Below are 13,231 nucleotides of genomic sequence, written 5' to 3'. Positions count from 1 at the left end.
ATAGGCCAACAATAGTAGATCAGCTGTTCTTTGTGCTGGTGCACTCTTGCACTGAGCTGATTTCTGCAAGAAGCAGACATCTCTGTTCCCACTGCAGTGGGCAGGCTTGGTATTGTAGGCAGTGTTACGTTTAAGTGAATTGGAACTATGCCTGTAATGCCAAGCCAAACGCTGCAGTTGGAACTACAGAAATTGGCTCCAGTGCCTAGGCATACCTGCCCAGCAAGTAGCTGATCAGTGGAGGTCCCAGGTGGCAAATCACTGATAAACTAATGATGACCTTTCGTAGGGATAGGCCAGGGATAGTTTTCAACTGGACAGTCCCTTTTTAATGAGACCTACTAGTAATTAGGAAATTATAGGACTAGTGTTTCTGGTGGCGCAGTGCGCCACACAGCTCTGCTATATACACACATCACACAGACACAGCTCTGCTACATGCACGTCACAGACACTGCTCTGCTACATGTACATCACATAAGCAGGGATCACAAGCAGCACAGCAGAGTCCTGCATACACTGGTCACCTCCCACACAGGTGACTGATCGCATGATGGTGACATCACAGGTCCTGTAAGCACACGGCTGCTGTCCAACTAGATGGACGTTGGCAATTCATAGCAATTGAGGCGGTGGGGGGTTGTAGGGGATGTAGCCTGCCCGTAATCTGCACAGGGATGAAAAACCTGTGATACCATCATAGTCATATGATCAGGGGCGGAGCATGTAACTCACTCATAGCCAGGTGGACGTTAGTATATGCACAAGGATGCTCCAGGGTCATCGGGTCCAACCCCCTGATTAATGTAGGATCACTAAATCATCCCGGACAGATGTCTGTCCAGCCTCTGTTTGAAGACTTCAATTGAAGGAGAACTCACCACCTCCCGTGGTAACCTGTTCCACTCATTGACCACCCTTACTGTCTAACATTTAATTTGTGTCTCCTCCCTTTCAGTTTCATCCCATTGCTTCTAGTCTTTCCTTGTGCAGATGAGAATAGGGCTGATCCCTCTGCATTGTGACAGCCCTTCAGATATTTGTAGACCACTATTAAATCTCCTCTCAGCCTTCTGTTTTGCAAGCTGAGCATTCCTAGATCCTTTAATAGTTCCTCATAGGACATGATTTGCCGACCGCTCACCATCTTGGTAACTCTTTGAACTTGCAGACAGTTTGTCTGCCTTTTTTTTTAAATTAGGGTGCCCAGAACTGGACACAGTATTCCAGATGAGGGTCCTTTTACACTGAATGCACAGGGAAGCTCCAATGGACTCTTGGAGATGTGTAGTGATCCAAAATTAGAGAAAAATCCCAGCACTTCCTTAAAAAGTTTAACTTTGTTATAGATCCAGAAAAATGACAAAGGTAGGGACTTCTGTTGTGTGCAGTCACTACCTTTTGTCATTTTTATGGATTTATAATAAAGTTGAACTTTTTAAAGAAGTGCTGGGATTTTTTCCTCTATTTTTGGATCACTGCACACTATCAGCCATAGCCCACCTTTCCGGCACTTGGCTCAGTATGTTATAACTGATCTCTGGAGGTTTCATAAACCAAACGTTTTGCGATCACACAGTCTTGGCCCGGCTTCATTTCATAGAGTAGTTATATTTAGTAAGGAGGGTCCGGAGTCTCTTACACTTAGTTCATTTTACCGGCAGTAAAAAAAAAGGGGGGGGGAGTGGGCGGGGTGATGTATGCAAATGTGAATGGCAAAGTATTAGTAAATACTATAATTATGGATTGATAGTGTATTGCTATATGAGGAAAATCTGGGCATCTAGTTGTCCTATTAAAGGGGTTGTCAGATCTGTAACAACTCTGGACAACCCTTTCCCCATGCATTAAAATAAACGGTGATATGATTCGCATTCCCGCTGTTCCGCACTGGCGCTCGGTCCCCCCGCTCTGTCGACAGCTGCTGGTCCAGGTTTACCGGACGTCAAAGGGGCTGCAGCCAATTAGACCTCAGCGATCTTTCTTCCAACTTGGACAACCCCTTTAAATGTTTATAATCTTACTTCACCAGGTTCCTACAGCCAGCATTACAGTTGAGGGAAACCCAGCTCTCAACCGGGTCAGATGGACTCATTCTGGTAGAGAGATTGCGGTGGGAGACTCTGAAGGACAAATCTTTATCTATGATGTGGGAGAGGTATGTCTTGTTCTACCATTTCCTTATTGGTGTGACTACAGCAAGGATGGAACTGTGACTGCACATGTACTCCTACAAAGCCATCTGATTGTTTTCTTTTCTTTTTTACACGTTCAGCCTTTTAACACAATTGTTATTTTTTAGGTTTGACTTTGATTATAAAATGAATCTATCTTTATAGAGGTCTGTGCTCCATTCTTCTCATCCAGAGCTCCAGATATCCTGCATTTACCATAGGGTTTAATAACCCTTATGTCCATAGCCATTGTTAGGGCAGCAAATATGTCTGTTTTGTATCTTGTATCCATCTTATATGCTTCAGTCTGATATATCATAAACTTGTAATTTTCCATAACTAGAGCATTCCAGACATACTATCTTAGCTTTGCAGAAGTGGTGGAAAACCACCTTGGTTATGAAGCAACTTGTGACAGGAAATCCAGCCTGGCGACCTTAAAGTTATCGGCACCAGTTTTCCAAGAACATGTTTTTAAATACGCATGGCAGAATCATACTTGTTTACTTTAAATTGAGACGTGTCACTAATGAATAGATGAACTATCTTGATTACACCAAGCTGATACATACTGTTTTATAGAGTTCCATGTATAAGCACTATGTAGTGAGCTCCCTCTAAAGGTGGCTATCGGACATAAGAATATCATTAAACACTATGTTTATGCGGGGGAATTGGAGGACTGTATCGCATTGTTCCGACCACTATAAACATATATTAAGAAATTAACAAGCACAGAATTTTGAACTGATTTAGATTCAAAAATTGAGTTCAAAAGTGGACCCTTACTTAAAGGGGTTTTCCAGAGAAATATTATTGATGACTTATCCTCAGGATAGGTCATCGATAGTTGATTGGCTGGGGTCCGTCGCTCGGGATTCCGACCGATCAGCTAAACGGGTGCATGGTGTCAGTGCAGCAAATACAGAAGTCGGAGCGAAAGCCTCCTTGCCGACCTCCGTGTAGTTGCTGGCGCTTGTAACTGCAGGCACAGCTCTCATTTAACCCTTTCCAATCCACTGTCTGACGTCTAAAGACATTCTGATTGAAGGCTGTACAGCTCCGATGTCGGAAGACATCCGACAGGGTATTCTTATTGTAGATTACTGGCCGCTCTGTTGTCGGGGGACCTCTCCAGCATGTCACATACTGCAGTACTGGCTCTAGCCAGCAGATGGCGCCATTGTATAATGGCAGAAAGAGAAAGCCCCCTAGGAAAATTTGAATCCAAAATTGGATTGCAAAGGGTTAAATCAATGGGAGTCGTGCCTGAAGTTACAAGTGCCGGACACTACACAGAGGTCGGCTTGGAGGCTTCTGCTCCGACCTCTGTATTTTAGAACGGAAGTCTCCGCACTGACCTCCCATGTATTGGCCGGCACTTGTAACTGCAGGCACAGATCTCATTTAAATCAATGGGAGCCATGCCTGCTGTTACATGTGCCGGCCACTACACATAGGTCAGTGCGGGGGCTTCCACTCCAACCTCTGTATTTGCGGCGCTGACAGCATGTGCCCGTTTAGCTGATCGGTCGGGGTCCTGAGCTAAGGAACCCCAGCCGATCAACTATTGATGACCTAGCCTGATGATGGGTCATCAATACATTTTCCTGGAAAAACCCTTTAATACGATCTTAGAACCCTTGGGAAGATCTACAAAAAAAAGCCATGGTGCGGCCCATAGTGAATAATCAACTGGCAACTAGTTTACTATTTTATACAGTTTGTGACCCGACAGAAATTGCATGTTTTATGATTTCGATGCTTTCTCTAACCTTGCAGCAAATTTCTGTGCCCCGGAATGATGAATGGACTCGCTTTGCAAGAACACTTGCAGAAATTAATGCCAACAGGGCCGACGCAGAGGAGGAAGCCGCAAACCGCATTCCTGGCTAAATGGTTTATGCGATGTGTGATGTCAGGAGAGCCGCACTGACCTAGTAAACCCTCCAGAGCTCAAGCATGTATCTGTTCAAAAGATAATTTAAGAAGCCGTATGTGGATAGGATCTGTGGACTACAATGTTTTATAAACTTCATTGCAACCAAATGCAGTGTCCCTTTTTTTATTTGTATTCTCCACCTCTGTCCTCCTGTCGTTCCTTCTTTGTGTGTGATGATAGTCCACCTCTATCTGACTTGTGATTGGTGAACCCTTACTGTCACACAAGTCAGTCCATGTATTTCCACTTTTTAACAAAACCCATTACCTTACTAATACAGATCTTATTTTTTAAACTGAAAACCTAACCCTCAGGATAGCACTATTACTAGGGCGTTGGATGTGCGGAGTTGCCATTGGTCCCAGCACTCGCAACAAACTACAGCATGCAGTGGACACTTTCATGTTAATACCGTTATTTAGTCTGCCATTTTATTAAAAACAAATGTTTCTAACTTGATATTTAAATTGACTGTCTCGTGTTTTGTCTATTACATTTAGTAAAGACCAATAGATTTCCATAAACGTATGTGATTGGGCATTTTCTTGTTGGTGATCCCTTGGTGGTTATGATACTGTGAACATGGTATAAAACAATGACATAACCTAACCCAGCATAAAATGTATTAGTTATAGTGTACTCCATCTAATACCAACATACCTTTAACGACACAGGATGTAGACTTATGTCCTGTGCACTCAGCATTTGTATAGAGGGGAGATCGGGGTGTCGATCCCACCCCATACAATCAGGTGCCGGCTGTTTCTTACAACCGTGCGGTTGCCATGCCAGCCGGGGGCCTTCTGAAAGCCTCCAGGGCTTCCATAACCGATTGTCTATCAAGTCAAACCGGAATTGTGTTGACTGAAAAAGTGATGACTTGATGGTCACAATCAAATCATATGATCCACCTGAAGAGAAGTCCAGGAAGTTTCAGGTAGGTCAGTAAGTGTTACCTTAGTTATTCCTTTCTATCTGAGACAGAGAAGAGGACTGGTGTAGTTTTTGTAATGAAACAGCCCACCTGTAAACATGTCATGGACACCTTGGGAGGAAATCTACATCATGTGACCTGGTGTCGAAACCAAGCCCAAAGCAAAAGTTGGCTTACCGTTAGACCCTGGCTGCATTTGGGTAAGCTTATTTTGCCTGACAAACCCCTTTAATTAACACAACATACAGATGAAGGGAATGCCTAGATAAAATAATGCAACCGTGTTTTGCCATCGGCCATACTTTTCTCCTATAACTAAAAAATATCATGATTTTCTGAAAATATATTCTAAGTCCTGTTTTATCATAAATCTTCAATTTGGAGGTGTTGTGACTTTATGTAAATAGCAATATTGCTATTTTAACAGTGGTTACTGGAGTACACACAATAACCTGATATGTCCTGTTTTCTGCAACAACCTACTTTTAAGCTTTGCTGTGTAGACTGGGAGAGCTGAGCAGTGTCCTCTTCCGATTACAGGATGGAGGGTTTATGACATGACAGCTGTATTGCACTGCTTGAGATCTATCAAAGGCATTTTAGGATACTTTTTAACATCCACATTACAAGTGTAATACACAAACCTCCCACAGTTTTAAACTAAAGTGGATTGCCATAACATGCTTTGATTTGAATTCAGTACCATTGCGGAATTATAGCTACATATATACTAAAATGTGCCCATATTACAGATATGTAGAATCAGCCTAGGCAGGAATAGAAACACCATACACATAAGGTTTGGTATACAGCTCATCTGACACTCAACATATGGAGAAGGTGGCCGCGCTTCATCCTCTTGTTTGAGAGCCTTTTATTCTATTGACTCTTTTCTGACTATTCTCTCCCTTTCATTGCTATAACACACACTCTTCTGTACCATGTGAGACAATACAAAAAAGAAGTGTCTCCCTGATATGGCCACCTTAAAAATAAATGGCTACAATCTAAAAATAAATATTAAAGGGACACTAACTTTTCGGACAATTTACAGTATGATTATGTAATAGCCTGTATGTGACTCATCAATCTTAAAATATACTTACATTAAAAATGTAGTTTTACCACTGTAAATCAAGTTTGGAGTGGCTGCCACTAGGACAGCTGCCTTCTAGCTCCTCTGCAAATCACTGCCTGTTAGGTATTGAGCTTCTGTAGTTGCTGGGATGATTAATTTTTTTTGTCAGCCCCTCCCCCACAGGTATAAAAAAAATCCTTCTCCTGTTATTACAACACATTTATGTACATTATATTGTGTTTACTAACCATTTGACCAGAATGTCTCTGAATGCCTGACTTCTACAATTATCCTAGAATAGCAGAGGGACAAGCATTCAGCTACCGCCTCCCTGCTGATTGGGCCACAAACTGTGCACTTAAGCATAGGAAGTGAGGGAAAAGAAGTATAGGACAGTGAACTACTGCAAAATGGTAGACACGTGACACGTCCCCTACCTGAAAGTGGATTGTAATCATCAGAGTAGCAGAAAAATGAGGAAGACCACCTGAAAATCAGTACTTAAAAACATAAGGCAGCGTGCAAACTGCAGCAAATAAGGGAGTAAGAAGAACTTGTTATATATTAGAAACCTTGTTGAAAACTGACGTCCTGTGGATGGCAAGGTGTCAGAAGTGAGCCTGTGCCATTCTGCAGTGGGAGTCTGTCGTGACTGAAAGCCTTCCACTACAACAGGGGGGAATTGGTGAGAACACTGATCCCCATTGCTAACCCCTTACATGCTGTGATCAATGTAGATTGTGGCATATAAAGGGTTCACAGAGGGAGCTTTTCTGGTGCAAGTCCCCTACAGAGACATTAATTTAAAAAAGCCTAAAAATAGTAACAAAAAAAATCCTGTTTCTGCAAACTTTCTTGTATTTATGTATAAATATTTTTTTTAAATGACACCCCCCCCCCCCACCATTTGGTATCGCCATATCTGTAATGACCTGTACAATATATTTGTCCTGCACAGCAAAAACTGTAAAAATGCTTATTCTCTTTGTTTTGCCTCCCAGAAAAATGTAATAAAAGTGATCAAAAAAGCCATATGCACCCCAATATGGTACCAATAAAAATCACAGGCACAAAACAAGCCCTCAAAGAGCTCGGTCAATGGAAAAATGTAAAAGTTATGGAATTTGGCAGCCAAAAATGCGAAAAATAAAAGGTTGTGTTTTATTTGTGCAAAAGTTGGAAAAAAACTAAAAATATATATATATCAATTTTGGCATTGTTGTAATCATACCAACCAGCAGAAAAAAAGTAATTTATGCTGCATGATTAATGCCATAAAGACAGACTTAATGTGTTGTGTTTTTATTTATTTTTTTCTCCCTGCCCTCCCCCAAAAATTACATTTTTAACAATTCATTATATTACCCCAAAAATGGTACTAATAAAAATCTACGGTTCACCACGCAAGAAAACAAGCCCTCATAGGGCCATATGGAATAATAAGGTGTGGCTTTTGAAAAGTGGAGATGAAAATCCTTTAAGGAGTTAAAAATGTGACACATTCCTGTTACATAAAGAGGGGAAGTTTACCACCATTCTGTAGGTAACACTGACTAGTTCGTTTAAGAAGTTTCATTTCTTCCCTCCCTTTTTCTTTTGACAGATGGTAAGAATTGTTAAGTGATTAACATTCAGCTGACTCCAACTCCTAGCAAACATTACAGAATACTTCATAAAGCTGTCAGATGAAACACTGATGTATGTAAAACACATCTATATGAAATGAAGATCACACACCTGGCTTGTTTATGCAGCATCGGCAGCGTGTTTATGACATTCTGCGGTGGCGGCAACCATTGTTGGTTGAACACCAAGCATTTTAAAGTCTTGTCAACTTTTCTATACTGTTCCATTGTGTTTGACGAGGCTTCACTCACAACCTGTTATATAGCAGCCATCTCTACTGAATATGTTTTGTGTTCCCACTAGCATCTCGGAGCGGGAAGAAAACCCATTCTTTGCTGTAATCACTGGTTTATACAGAGATTAGCTGGTTTGGTTTCTAGCACATCTGCTCTCTCGCTCCATTTCTCCAATATATTGGTAGTGATTAGTGAGAGGAGTGTGAGACCATCCAAGATTGACTGAAGTATATCAAGTGAAAATTGCTTCAAAAATGAGATTCAAGAAATTGTTTCAACAATTTCTCCCGATTTCCTGGGGAGAGAGTATTTGACAATCTCTGTATTACTTGAAAGGTTACAGACACTCATTGCAGATCCACTGACCATTATGGATAACCTTTTACATCTTGCCGGCATCTAATATGCAACTGGTTGTGTTTTTAATTCATACAGACAGGTAGATTTTTGCCATATGAAGAGGAATGTTACAATTAGCTAATGAAAATTTAAGGATACTTTTGAGTTAAAAAAAAAAAAAAAAAAATTTAAATTTTAAAAACATTTTATAGACAAAACTATGTGAAATGGACATCGGATACATATAGTTGGTGAGATTTGCCAAGAAAGGTGTGCCAGAATTCACAAATTGAAGCAAAAAAGTGAAGTACAGGCTAGATTTGTTGCATTTAAAGAGATAGCCACTTCATAAAATCCTAGCAAATCCCTAGGATATAGCATCACTCTGATTGTGGGGGTCCAACCTTTAGGACCCACACTGATCTTGAGAATTGAAGGACTACAGTACAAATTCAATGCTATAGCCCCCTCATGGTTTTCCTGCACAGACGCTCATCCAATCGCACGTCTGCGCAGGAAACTTAAGCCAAAAGCATTCACTTGAATGCAGATGAGCTTACAGTTCCCTTGTACAGAAGGTTGGCCAAGGCAACGCTGTGCAGGGAAAGACAGCAAGGGCGCTGAGTCCAGGCTGCATGCCCTTCATTCTGAAAATTGGTGATAGTCCCAGAGGTCAGACTCCCACTGATCATAAAGTGATTGTTAGGATACGCCATCACCTTATGAGATGGGGAATATTCCTTTAAATCAACCCATTGGTTTTGGGGCAAAATTCTGTTTTGGGAATGGAGGAAGGTTTATTACCTGTAGTTGAACTTCTCTACTCTCCCTCCGATCCATCAGTACCAAGTTCTGTTTTCGCTTGCCAAAAATGGCCACCACAATTTTCTAACCACCTAATGCAAACTGTGCACTGTTTTTTGATTAGCCAGCACTGAGACAGGTGAGTATTGCCTCTTTTTGTTGTTGTTATGCCCATCTGTTTAAAAAAAAAAAATGAAGTGGGAAAATGGCTTCACGTCTCTCCTTTTATACTTTTCCTTCTTTTTGAATTCTCTCCCATTTGTCTCAAAAACTGCCACAAAAACTAAAAATGTGATTCCAGCCAATGACACTTTTTTTTGCATTTTTCCTTGACAGCTTAAAGGGGTTGTCTCGCGGCAAACATCAAAATTTTACATTACCCCATTCCCCCTGTCACCCCCCTGGCATAAAATAGCAATTTAAATCGTTTTTTAAACCGCTTGCTACTCACCGATCTGACGAAATATGAAGTTCTAAAAATCTTCTCCCGAAGATGGCCGCCGGTCCTTTCCCAGGGATGCACTGCGGTTTTCTCCCATGGTGCACCGCGGGTCTTCTCCCATGGTGCACCATGGGCTCTGTGCGGTCCATTGCCGATTCCAGCCTCCTGATTGGCTGGAATCGGCACACGTGACAGGGCGGAGCTACGATGACGACGCCGTGACCAGCTCTCCGGCACGAGCGGCCCCATTCACCAGGCAGAAGACCGCACAGCGCAAGCGCGTCTAAAAAAGCAAGAAGACATCAGAATTAGACGGATCCATGGCGACGGGGACGCTAGCAACGGAGCAGGTAAGTGAATAACTTCTGTATGGCTCATATTTAATGCACAATGTACATTACAAAGTGCATTAATATGGCCATACAGAAGTGTATAACCCCACTTGCTGCCGCGAGACAACACCTTTAATGTGTATATTGCTAATGTGGCGTAGTTTACAATGTATTCACATTACATTCTCCACAGTGACTGCCCTTAGTTATAAAATGCAGATTTTTTATTTTATTTTTTTTCTTTTGCTTACAATTCGCAGCCAATGGCCCATTTTAATGCTGAGGAATCTCAGTTCAGCCAGCCCTCCGTCCATCAGCCGTGTCCGAAGCGTCCGCCTCCGCTACGTGCAAGTGGCAGGTGCTCTTCAGTACAACTTGTGTAGTGCAAAATTTCAGATTTTCAGAAATGAATGCGCTTTCCGTTTTACCACTCGCTGCTAGAAATTCTTAGTTCAGTGAATCAGCAATTACCCTGAATTATTAAAATTAACCAATCCTATGGAAACAGTCCCTTTCAAGCGGCTGATTTTTGATTCAACAACATAACAAAGTAATGATTTATTAGCGGCTTTCCTGGAGCACACTGCAGTAGTAGCTATGTACTAGATGTATAATTTTAATCATAGAGCATTATTGATATTTATTTCTTAGCATATTTGTGATTGTAGTGTGGTTTTCACCGTAATTAGAAAATTTCATATTTTAGCAGGAAAATTGCTCTCTTAACTCTGCTGTATCCCTGGTAACCAGCCAGACAGGTTCAATGTAAAAAAAACCAAAACATCCAGTTATTAACATACAGTACATACTACATGGTCATAGGTGGATATCCTGTCTAATTAAGGAATTAAACCCTTCCAATCGCACCCATTGCTAACATAAACTCCCCAGGAGAATGGGTCGTGCTATGGACATCGGGGGCTTTCAGCAGGGCAGAATGCTAGAGTTTCATCATTTTCAGTATGTCAAATTTCTAGAGCATTGTCTTGCAACTGTGGAGTTATTGCAAAGTGAAAAAGTTCAGGGTGGCAACAATTCCAAGTCGGGGCCATCTGCAGTGCCGGACCGAGGGTCCTTGGATTCACCAGAGGAAATATTATTCTGTGAGCTCACCCTCCATCTATGCAGAAGATGTGCACACCCGGTTTTTAATTGCATTGTAATCTTTTTTGCGCATGACTTGCACAAGCCAAAAGTACACTAAGGCCACTTTCACTTGGCTGTGAAACTCGCGTGAGATTTGTACATTGTGAGACGCACAAATCTCAGACTAGTATGAGCCCCATTCTCTGAATGGGGTCATATACATGAGCAATTTTTTATTTTCCTTCCCCACATCACTGTGTGGGAAAAAATTGCGTTATGTCCTAACTTTGGTCGTTCCTTTGAAACGCATTGCCCATTGTTTTTAATGAGGCCAGAAAACAAATTGCACGACGTATAATGTGCATGCTAATGCAATGCGAGGTTTCCCATTGAAAACAATGAGAAACACTTGTCGATCCTCCGACACGGTTGAAAGCTGCGCCGGAGGATCGCAACCTCACCGAAGTGATGGGAGGCGGTTTTGACACAAATGCCTCACATCCGCGGGAATATCACATCAGCGTGATATTGAGTTGAGTTTCATGGGACGATATTGCGCTTAGCTGTGTGTAGGAAGCCAAAAAAATGCAGCTGCACGTGAAAATGCGCAACTTTTATTCAGCAAATATGCTTACGCTCCTGTGAAGTCGGCATAAGAAATTAATGGTAATCCCTCAGTGACGAGCCTATGTTTTGGTTTAAGGACAAAGTGATTGTACTAATGTACGTTACTTCACAGTCCAGCAGGGGGAGTGCCAATCTACTTCAGAGACTGCTCATCCAAGCTGTCTCGGCAATAGATCAGCATTCCTTCCTAGCCAGTGAACGCTACAGTACAGGGACCTGACCTTCACTGACCTGGCCGGAAGAGAATGCGAGGAATGCAGCCTTCTTAACAATCTGACTAGGGTGCGGTGAGGTGACCCCAGGGGCACTGCAGAGAGCCCGTAGTAGCCTGTGTACAAGACATGAGAGGCTGCTGCAGCCAATCAAAGACCTTTGTGTTTAAGTGCTGATTGGTTGCAGTAGGCTGTGATATTCCATAAACCAGGGGTCCCCAACTCCAGTCCTCAGGGACCACCCACAGATCATGTTTTCAGGATATCCTATGGTAAGAACACCCGTGGCAATGTCTGAGGACTGACAATAATTACATCACCTGTGCAACACTGAGGAAATCCTGAAAACCTGACCTGTTGGGGGTCCCTGAGGACTGGCGTTGGGGAACGCTGCCATAAAGAGTCCGACTGCAGCCTGTCAACAGACCTGATGAAGAGAATGGAGCTGTATTGCTGAAGCTGCGGTCGGAGGTCAGTATATGATTATTTTTTTAATTGATGTTCTCCATGTATAAAAAATAATCTTCAGACAACTCCTTTAAGGGGCACATAGGGACCACTGTTACTTAGCATAGAGGGGTGGTATTACTTTTCTGGGGCATAAAGTGGGCACTATTACTTTATTGGGGGGACACAGGAATTATTACAATGTTGGGCATAAAGAAGTGTTATTACAGTTTGGAGTACAAAAGAGCTATTGTCACTTGTGATTAATACAGGGGAATTATTACTTTGTGGGGCACAAGAGGGCACTTTTACTGTGGGGGAGACCGTGGAAGACAGTAGAATGGGGAGAGTGTGCAGGAAAAGTTGTAGCTTTTAAGAAATCTTCATGGTTGTCTAAGCTAGATAGAGAAGAAAAGTGAAAATGGACAAACCAATCCGAGAGGATGTCACTTGTGATCACTGGAGGTAACAGCACTGTAATTACTATCAATCTGTAGAACTGATATCTGACTATTATAAGCAGCTGTAACTAAGCAAGTGTTAGAAGTGTTCTGTTATAGATATGCTGTTGTTTTTTTTAAGATAATGTATGTATTTTTGGGGGTGGACCACGGCCAGTAGCAATGCAAAGTGGCTGCAGGGGAAGGGCAGGGGGAAGTGGACAAATGGGCTGAAGCTGAATTTTTGACCCATCTGCCTTTAGCTGTGCCCCTGGGTGTCTGAGAATCGTGGGAGCAACTTGCATATGACAGTATACAAACACAACTCAATCTGTCAGAATTCAGCCTAAGTCGCAGTGGGAGATCCATCAGTGAGGCTGGACTGACAGCTTAGCTTCCCTCTGCTCTCTCCTCTCCTGCGTCACCTTATCAGCTAATTTATGACCACAACATATATGCAAGAGAGCGGAGGAAAGCTAAGTGGTCAGTCCAGCCTCACTGATGGATCTCCC

At 42.3% G+C, this 13,231-nt stretch overlaps 1 protein-coding gene across 7 annotated transcripts in view; it reads left to right on the top strand.

The window, feature by feature from the left end:
* DYNC1I2 (dynein cytoplasmic 1 intermediate chain 2) overlaps positions 1–4,583 on the top strand; it is a 124,063-nt gene extending 119,480 nt beyond the window's left edge. For all 7 annotated transcript variants that reach the window (XM_066575861.1, XM_066575864.1, XM_066575863.1 and 4 more), the window contains 2 exons: positions 2,033–2,158; positions 3,957–4,583. In XM_066575861.1, coding sequence (XP_066431958.1) covers positions 2,033–2,158; positions 3,957–4,070 — 240 coding nt within the window. In that variant the 3' untranslated portion in view covers positions 4,071–4,583. The remainder of the gene's footprint in view (positions 1–2,032; positions 2,159–3,956) is intronic.
* Positions 4,584–13,231: the final 8,648 nt, after the last annotated feature.

The sequence above is a fragment of the Eleutherodactylus coqui genome, chromosome 8, assembly GCF_035609145.1.
Source record: "Eleutherodactylus coqui strain aEleCoq1 chromosome 8, aEleCoq1.hap1, whole genome shotgun sequence".
NCBI lineage: Eukaryota > Metazoa > Chordata > Amphibia > Anura > Eleutherodactylidae > Eleutherodactylus > Eleutherodactylus coqui.
The sequence above is the reverse complement of the archived record's forward strand: the minus strand, read 5'-3'. Positions and strand labels throughout refer to the sequence as shown.